Genomic DNA, 10168 nt, shown 5'->3' on the forward strand with positions numbered 1-10168 from the left:
TGAGTTGAAAGGCTTAGCTGACCAGAAGATAATAAAATTGCATGCTCTTTTTCGCATGAAAATACGATGCCATAGCTAAGTCGCTTGGAAGAACCTAATTGAAAGAGATTGTTACAAAAGCTCAAGCTGTAAATTATATTTTAAAACTCTAGCTCGATCGTCGTGTGGGTTAATGGGCTCAACACATGAAAAACTTTCATTAAATTTTTTGAAACGTTTCGATATCGTGTTAAACTAATACCTGTCTGGAAAGTTTGATATGATTGGAAAGTGACAAATTTGATTATTAAAATTATAACTTAAGAGATTGAAATGGATCATTGAAGGGATAAACAACACTAGTCCAAAACATTGCATAAATTGTATTTCTTTGGAGGCTCCAAAACACCACATGTAAGGTGGGAAATTTGACGAAAAGCCGAGCTTTGATAAATACCCAAATTCCTTTAACAAGTTGAGCTTTGATAAGAGGTGAAGAAAATCCAAATTTTCAATTGAAGGATATGTTCATATATATATATAGATAGACCCAGATCCAACCCGTCGGCCTTTAACGCCGTTAATTCTAAGCAAAAACACTAGTGGCTAGCCCCCTCCCAATGGCACGTACGTTTTGAATACCCTATAACACAACAATTAGATAAGTCTCTGTTAAATCCACGGAGTTTTTGGGACTGGATTTAGCAGCGGATTTATATGAACACAAGATAATTTTTTTTCCATTTGGATTTGAAGTGAATTCAGCGAACAAATACATGATTATTAGAATGGGACCTACAAACAAGAGCAATCAAATTATAAATTAAGGTCAAATTCTGATGTGGGATTAGTATTTCATGGAATAAGGTCCTGTTTATTTCACTTGAAATTAATAGTATTCATTTAACATAAAACAAATGATATTTCTAACATTTCACATCATGTTAATAATTAAATTCAACGACTAAAATATCATGTGTTTAACACTAAATGGATATTCTCAATTTCACTTAAAATTAGGGAGAGAATTCTTATCCGTATTTTTATACACTTCTTAAACTAATACCCAAGTAATTATACCAAGTTAATAAATAGTAATTCGCTATCCCTTCAATGTGTAACATGAGTAACGATACACATGCGTACAACCAATCATTTTTTTCTAAAATAATATGAGTAATAATACACATACAACTATTTTTATAAGAAAAATTATACTCAAGGGCCCTACACCATACACCTGTTGACGGAAAAATAAAAACTTACATTAGCAGGTGTGTAGTGTAGGGCTGCCGAGTAGAAGAATTTTCATAATGAAAAAGGAAGTTCGCATATATACAATTTATATAATTATTAGTACTCGAGCATCTCCTAATCGCTAAAACATTGTCCTTTGTTTCGGTTCATTATGGTAAAACATATGAAAAGCTAATGTCACGATCCTAATGATTAATCAAATTAGTATATGCATTTTAGAACTTTTAAAAACTAAATTGTTTAAACCCTTAACCATTTGATTCATATCTATCATTACTAGTCAAAAATGAGAAATGATTTATACAAGTTCTAAATAGATAAACCTCACGCAAGTCTTTATAAAAAGTTGACATCACCTTAAAAAAATGTAAAAAAAAAAATTATTATTTATTAGTGTAATTCACCTTTTTACAAATGACTTGTACGAAATTTGTCTATTTAAAACTTATACCTAGCATTATTAGTAAAAATTAATAAATTTATTCAGCGATCCCAAACCAATTACCAATAGAAAGCAAGAAAGTAGTGGGCCAACAATGAGAAGATTATGGCTTAAGGCCGGTGATTGTTAAACCAATTATAAATGATTCTCGATTTTTCACCTTCCACCTATAATTTGGGTTATTGTTAAATATAAGTTAGAAAATATATCCCCATGTGTACTTAAACTTCTTAATTAATTAATAATGTTACTATAAAGTAATAAATTTTATTTAAAATATAAGATATTAAAAAAGTACTTATGTAGTTAATTAAACCACTTTTAGTTATTCTAATCCATGTCCTTTTGTACATAATAAAATAATTACAAATCAATGATACGATCTTAATGATTAAGAATTTGATAAAAATCAATAAACAAATATCTTTGGACTTCTTTAATACTGATTTGACCATACCCTTCATCCTTAGAGCTGGTTTGGATGCTGTGTTAACATCTCATACATGTAAACATCCAAGTACTAAAATCATTACCAACTAATTATTAATTTATTATAACTTTTCAAACTTTCAAATAAAATATAAAAAATAATTTAATTTTTTCAAATCTCAAAATAAAAATTATATTTAAAAGTTATATTCAAACAATATTTTAACTATATAATAACTTTATTCAAGTTTTTTCTCTCTCATCTCCCAAAACTCTATAAACATTTTAATTAAAAATATTCACTAATATTTACAGATTTTTCATCTCATCTCATCTCAACATTTAAACGAGTTGGAAGAGCTCATAACTAATAGGTTTTAACCATATCACAGGCCCAACTTATAAGAAGGAAGTCATAATTTTGCGTGTTGTTATCACAAATAGAAACGTTTGGTCTACAAAGAAATCTTACAAAATGAAACTTACAAAATGATATATATATATATATATATAATTTGGTACAATATGTAAGATTGTAAATATTTTTTTATTGTAAAATAAATCTAACTTAATCACATAAGCCACGTCACTTAGTAATTTTTAAGATTTCTTTATATATCTAGCACTTATCATAGTTATATATATTCTATTCAATCATAAGTAAAAAAATAACGATCGAAGAATAAAACAGTTTTGCATAGTACTGCATGATAAGAACAAAATGTTCAAAAATAAAAACAATTAATATTTAGTAGTATCTTGTTTTATTGGTTGTGAGGGATAATATAAAGGATTTTTTTTAAGATTTTTCAATTGCGGTTCAAATTCTGAATCTGATTAATTAAATCTGTTCTTAAAAAAAAAAAAAAAAAAACACATATTATATAGTACTGCATGTTGTTAATTTGGTTAGTCCAATGGTAAGTTAAGATTAAAGATCGACTAATTTCTAGATCAGATGGGTACTATAGATTAGAGTAATCAGAAAATCAAAGAGTTTATCAAAATGGTTAATTGCAAAATCAGTATTTAAATTCTCACATTTTTATAATTAGAGACCTCAGTTTTTAACTTTCACAAAATGAATACCTACACTTCGAAAAACTCACAATTAGTACCTTAATTATTTGTCTTCCATTAGAAAATTAACATGAGGATTGTCGCGTTTCATCAATATGGCATGTGTTCAAGTTAGACCGACATGTGTGTCACCTCCTTCTACTTTTGTAGAAGAAGATTGAAGGAGTTGGATATAAATCTAAATGCATTCTTCTTGAAATTCAAATATCAATTTTGCGAAATTTAAAAATTTATTATTCAAATTGTAAAAACGTAAAGATTCCGATGTTGATCATCTTGCAATTCACGCTTATAATAAAAAATTTTAAACCATAAGACCCAAAATTCTATATATATAATGATAAGGAAGAAAGGCAGGCAATAGAAATGATAAAAACCTGATCACCCATGCAATATTAATAGTACTACTGGCTCTCCTCTCTTCCCTCCCTACGTCTCGTTTTGTTTCTTTAATTACTTCATTTAGGGTCATGGTCCTAGTATTTAGTGATGCTGCGCCCTTGGCACCATGCTTTTTAGCTTTAATTTAATCGCCCAAAAGGAGAAAAACTTGCCAAAAAACCATCACAACCGCCTTCTTTCATGTCGAAAATGGGTTCAAACCCTCCAGGTGAGATATAATTAATTAGTACTTTCTCTACATAGCACAAAGGGTTTAACCCTCACACTCCAAAGGGATCGAGAAAAAAGAAAAAGAAAAGAAAGAGAAGAAACTACTCGCATCACATACCAAAAAAAAAACCATCAAAATTAAGAGGAGAAAAGGTGAATGAAGGTGAAGAGAGACTTGGCATGGAAGCTAGGAAGCTTAGATTGCTATTTTTATGGGCTTTGTTGCGATATTTTCAACAACGCTGAAGGCACGCATTGCGGATTTTGATGAGGTGTGGCAGAAGCGATACGAAGAATCCAAGAAGGCTTCCCTCGAGGCCTACCAGCCAAATCCAGAGAATGTTACCGATCATTTCAACGTGGAGGTCCACAAGTAATAACATATATACCTAGCAATAGACTTTTGAGGATTAATATTACTGAAATCACACGCCATACATATTTTAATTTTTTTAAAATAAATTAAAATTCCTACTAAATTAATTGAGTTCTTCTACTCAATATTATCCCTACACCACATAATTGCTAAGGAAAAAATAAATAAAAAAGATAAAAAAAATCAAAGTAGCTAGGTGTGTGTAAAAATAATAAGTAGAATTTTTCTATACTTTATCTGAGAATTTAAATGTTTTCGTATGCATGTGTTGTATTGTCGGTTTCTGTAATACGTACATTTTGTTCTAATTTGCTGTCCGAGAGTTTTAAGTGGAACAAAGATAGATAGATAGATATATATAATGATATAATGATATGATACAAATAAATATTTTAAACAAATGAGCCATAAATATTATATGCATGTAGGGTTCGCTTTATAAATCTATCATTTTTTTAATTTGTAGCTAGCCCTCAAATTTGAGCAAGAACTCGAAGACCAAAACCTTGACTCGATCGCAAGTTGTAATTATTAATTAGTTTGCGTGCCATTGTTGTACGTACATACGTAGGGCCTTGAACGGTGCAGATGGCACAAGGAGAAATTTAGGCGGCAAAAGCTGGACGGGGCCATGCAAGGCTACAAACCCAATTGATCGGTGCTGGAGATGTCACAAAAACTGGGCTAAACGTCGCAAGAAGCTAACGAGATGTGTCCTAGGTTTCGGTCGTGGGACAACAGGAGGCAAGCATGGGAATATCTATGTGGTCACAGATCCATCCGACGGTGACCTTGTTAACCCTAAACCAGGAACCCTACGCCATGCCGTCATTCAGCCCAAGCCGCTTTGGATCATCTTTGCACACGACATGATTATTAGACTCAGCGAAGAGCTCATAATGACGAGTGACAAGACCCTCGATGGACGTGGGGCTAAGGTTCACATTGCCTTTGGTGCTCAAATTACCATTCAGTTTGTAAGAAATGTGATCATCCATGGCCTCCGCATCCATGATATAAAGGTTGGCTCTGGTGGCATGGTTAGAGATTCAGTCGATCACTATGGCTATCGCACGCGCAGTGATGGTGATGGGATCTCAATTTTTGGATCCTCCAATATTTGGATCGATCATGTTTCCATGTCGAACTGTGACGATGGATTGATTGATGCCATCTCAGGATCCACTGCCATTACCATCTCCAACTGCCACTTCACCCATCATAACGAGGTCATGACGTTTAAAATTAAATCTATTGGTTTGTTTATTGATATATTAAATACATGATGATCTGATGTGGAAGTGATCTGATCAGTGATCACACATCAGTTTATCGTAAAGAACTATTGGTGTTTTAACTCTTTCTATGTGTGCGTTGCATATATGCAGGTGATGTTGTTTGGTGCAAGCGATGGATTCAGTGGAGATGAAGTGATGCAGATAACTCTTGCTTTCAATCACTTCGGACAGGGATTGGTACAAAGGATGCCAAGGGCAAGATGGGGGTTTGTCCACGTTGTCAACAATGACTACACCCATTGGCTCATGTATGCCATTGGTGGCAGCCAACATCCTACCATTCTTAGCCAGGGTAACCGGTTTATAGCTCCTCCAAAGGCATTTTGCAAGGAGGTAGGTTCGTTCATTACAATCATGCGTGCATATAGTAGCAAAATGCATGCTAGAGTCTAATTAATTAAAAAGAGTTCAGTTATCATTATTTATCAAAAAAGTTGGATCAAAGAATAATAACCAAAAGGGAAGAAAGAAAAGCATCAATTAATTCAAATACAGTACAAGTACTTGTCACTGTATGATCTGCAGTTTGCAGAAATGATGATGAGAGAATGTTCATATATGCATGTGGGTTACTGATTGTACTGCAGGTGACGAAGAGGGATTATGCACCTGAGAGCGTGTGGAAGACATGGGACTGGAGATCAGAGGGTGATTTGATGATGAATGGAGCCTTCTTTGTTCAATCTGGAAGACCAATTAAACACATGCGCAGGAAGGATGCAGTGATCAAAGCAAAACCAGGCTCGTTTGTGAGAAGGCTCACCCGCTTTGCAGGCGCTCTCAACTGCTTCAAGCATAAGCCATGTTAACCCTGCCAAATGCAACATATATAGTATTTATATATCTGTACGTATGGCGTAGAAACTTATGATCAACCCTGTGAATAAACAGAGGTTTAAGTAGCAGTAGACAACTTAGTGCAAATGGAAATAACATTTTGGGTGGATGTTTGAGAAAGGCAGATCGAGAGAGAGAATAATGGAATTGGGATATATGTATGAGAAGGGAAGATTGGCAGTCTGCATTCAAAAAAAAAAAAAAAATGTAAATTTCTTATTTTATTTGCCGAACTAGTTTTTTTAGAAGTCAAATAACAAATATTTTGGTTTAACATACTCTGTAATGCAACTTTTAAGGCCACCATTGAAAGATTGTCAAGAAAAAAAGTTGCTGTTAAGAAATAGCTGGGGCCTATATAAAGTATACGCTTTAGTAATGGGCGACTATTATTTTCCTCTCATACGTTACCAGAGCAAATTCCGACAGAGTCAAGTGGTGGGAAAATTAAATTTTTTTAAAGCATTGCCCAGAGTGGCCACACCCATTCTTGGCTCTAAGCTGTGGAGCTTGAGGATTTATGTTGTTCAGATTGGTCACTCAAATGGTCAAAGCAATGAATCGAGCTATAACTTTTTGTTTTTTTTTTTATAGTTAATAAGAAAATTTTATTACCATGAATAGGTAAATCCCAAGTACTAAGAACGTATATAAGGGAAATACCTACTTCGCACTAGAAACGAAAAGAGGCTAAAGCAAATCCTGAAAATTATCAACATTCAATTCAAGAGCCTTAGCCCACAAACACAAAGTACTAAAGAAGAAATCCCTAAGTTCTCTCATTGAGCATTCTTTGTATTCGATGCATCTCTCATTCCTTTCCAACCAAAGACACCCCATCAAGCACAAAGAAATTTATCTTCTATATGGCAGCAACACGTTTTCTTCTGTAACACCCGGGCCTAGTGCCAGACCTTTTTTTTTTTTTACATATTTTGGGTTAAGTATGTGAAAAACTCAGTTAAAATTTTTCAAGTACTATTTTATGGGTCGAGAAAATTTAAGGAAGAGCTCATTTATTTTTTTATTCACTACATTTTTTTTTATGGACCATAAAGCCCAACTCCATGAGATTTTTCTCTCTGACCGCACATCCCATGCACATACGTGATCTTCCCACTAGGGTTTTCAGCAGCAACTAGATATACCACTACTTTGATCAAACAATCATATATATTTCTCCCGATTTTCTCTCCATTTGATTTTTAACTCCCAACGATTTTGCGGTTTACCCTTTCTGTTTCTCACATAAAATCTACCTATCAACAGATTTAGATACTCAAATCCTCCCTGCTTATCAATCCGTATCCCACTCCCTCAAGGCAGATTTATACTTCCCTAGGGTTTTTATATCAATCACCTATTTATACACTTCATGCACAGCCCCTCAGGCACGTTACTGCCATTATCACCTTGGAATTTTCAGAGCCCCAACAGCCACTCCACACGCAGCAACTCCTCTTTGCAAACAGCGCACCACCCTCCAGCTCAGTCCTCACCCACTCAGAAAACACCACCCCAACCTCACGGGAAGCCCCTTTCACGGTAGCATCATTCTCATTGGAGTAGTCCCATCGTGAGCAGACCTTGCTCCGCCGTACACCACTGCCAGTGCACCACCCATGTGAAACCGTAACTTCCCCTTGCTCAGCCACTGCGCAGCTCCTTAAACCATCATGCATGACCCGCGCCACTACAAATCTCCACCGGAAGCAACGCTGCAGTAGGAATCGCCCACAGCCACGGCAAACATGAAAACCACCGTGATAGCCGCTGCTCTGCCCTGCACCTCTCTACCCAGTCGTTGATACGCTTTGGAGGTGAAGGACTCTGTTTTTACACGCCGAAACAGGGAAGCATACCCACCGCGAGCCACGTTGTCAGACCCCTTTACTCCGACGCCACTGCCATCAAAAGATGCCGGAGGACAAGCCTCCACCTTCGGACGCTGCCCTGGTCGACGCCCAGCCCCCAAACTGTTGCTAGCCTCGCTGCCCCCACAAAGAGTTTCCGTTCTCTCTCACGCCAAGCTCTCTCTCCGTCCCTTTCTCTTTCTACATGAGGTCTCTCGCTCATCTCTCTCTCTCTCTTACCAGTGCTCAGCCGCCCCTTTTTCTATCGTAACCACTACCCTCACCACCGTAGACAACCGCCCAACTTGCCGCCTGTCGAGCTCTCAATCTCTCAGTGAGCCTCTGCCTCACAAACTGTTGTTTTGCTTTTACGTAACATGAGTTTTTGTCTTCAATTAACAAAGCTTCTACTGAAGCTTGGGTAATGTATTATTTAATTAAATAAAATTATACTATTACCCTTTGATCTACAAATTGCGTTAAGGTGTTTTAAACTTCTAATATGAGTTAGTAATCTCTAATATATTTATGTTTACAAATATGTTTTAAGTCATTTAAATTGGTATTAAGCAAGGTTTTTCTTTCAAACGTAAACGATAATGTTATAATTTTATTATGATCTAGTTTATTAAATAATTGATGTTATATAATTTAAAATATTTTGGTATAATTATTCTATTTAGTATTAAATTTGATAGTTTGATTCTTTAATAGTAAATAAGTTAGAATTTAATATTTTAGTCAAAGGTCAAGTTGGATACTGAAGAATTTGGGAAGTGATGATATTTTAGGGATTGAAAATTTAGGTTTTCGAGGAATTAAAATAGGTTATTCTAGCATTTTAGGCTTAAATATTGAAGTATGTGATCGACTGAAAATTTACGGAAATTACGTGATTATTTTATAGGTGATGATTAATTTTTGTTTGGCATTTTTAAGGAAATTTTCGAAAAGCTAAGAAGTCCAAGTAAGCGAGGTTCCTATGCTAGACTTTGCATAAAAATAAAACGGGCTAAGGTTGATTTTTGAAAAATATGTATGTTTTGTTATGAAAAAAAATGTGAACTACCTCAGTTATTTCTTTTACATTACTCATAAGATTATATTTAAGAATAAAGTATTTTCTGGCATGACTGGTGTAGACATAGGCTTATTTTTGACATTATGTTTCTGAATTGTGCAAAAGAAAGCGAATATGCAATTTTGTGCATAAATTATGTTTTTGAGATATGATTATGTTCTGTTCTGAAGATGTTTTGTACTCTGATATGATGTGATTTCTAAAATCCTCTGGCATAACATTCTGTTTTTGTTTCAGTTCTGTTCTGACCTTACCACGGGTTTAAAACTGTGGCCTCTGTTCGAGTTGGTACCAACTTTTCTGTTTCTGATGCACCCACTTTGAAAACAAAGTGGTTTTCTGCGTGATTTTTCCTATGTGCACACTAAAGGCTCTAAGAATGAATAAGGGGAAGATTCACATTCTGTTTCTGCTCGGTTGGCTGACGGGGTTTGTACAACCCTACCACGGGGGTTAAACATGGTATCTGCTCTGATGTAATAAGATAAGACGTGATGTTTCAATTTATGTTATGCCAAAGGGATTTTAATTATGAATATTTTTTAACTTTCGCTCTAATATTTTTTATAACATGTTCTGACTCTGCATTCTCAAAATAATAAGTGTTTTGTTCTGCATTCTGAATTTTGTAAATGCTCATGTTTACACACTAGTATATGTTCTTTGCTTACTGAGATGTTGATAACTCATTCTTTATCTCTAAATATTTTTCAGATGATTTTGATGGTTCAGCTATAGAACAAGAGTAGGAAGTTTTAGCAAGGTGTAAAGATAGTAGAGAAATAAGTATCTGGGGGTACAAGTACTTATTTGAGAGTCATAATTAATAAATTGATTATTTTCGAATATTTTGATGTATTGAGTTAAGGATATTTTTGAATTATTGAAGAGTTTCTAATTTATCTTACTGAGAATTTCTTTGTT

General features: G+C 34.5%; 1 protein-coding gene across 1 annotated transcript; it reads left to right on the plus strand.

Moving 5' to 3' along the window:
* The first annotated feature begins 3697 nt into the window (after positions 1–3697).
* On the plus strand, positions 3698–6672 carry LOC121234060 (pectate lyase-like). Its single transcript, XM_041129865.1, has 4 exons — positions 3698–4172; positions 4747–5404; positions 5564–5806; positions 6061–6672. Exons 1-4 carry the CDS (start codon positions 4012–4014, stop codon positions 6280–6282), a joined length of 1284 nt encoding a protein of 427 aa, XP_040985799.1. The 5' UTR covers positions 3698–4011; the 3' UTR covers positions 6283–6672.
* Positions 6673–10168: the final 3496 nt, after the last annotated feature.

Source organism: Juglans microcarpa x Juglans regia, chromosome 6D (genome assembly GCF_004785595.1).
Source record: "Juglans microcarpa x Juglans regia isolate MS1-56 chromosome 6D, Jm3101_v1.0, whole genome shotgun sequence".
NCBI classification, from domain to species: Eukaryota; Viridiplantae; Streptophyta; class Magnoliopsida; order Fagales; family Juglandaceae; genus Juglans; species Juglans microcarpa x Juglans regia.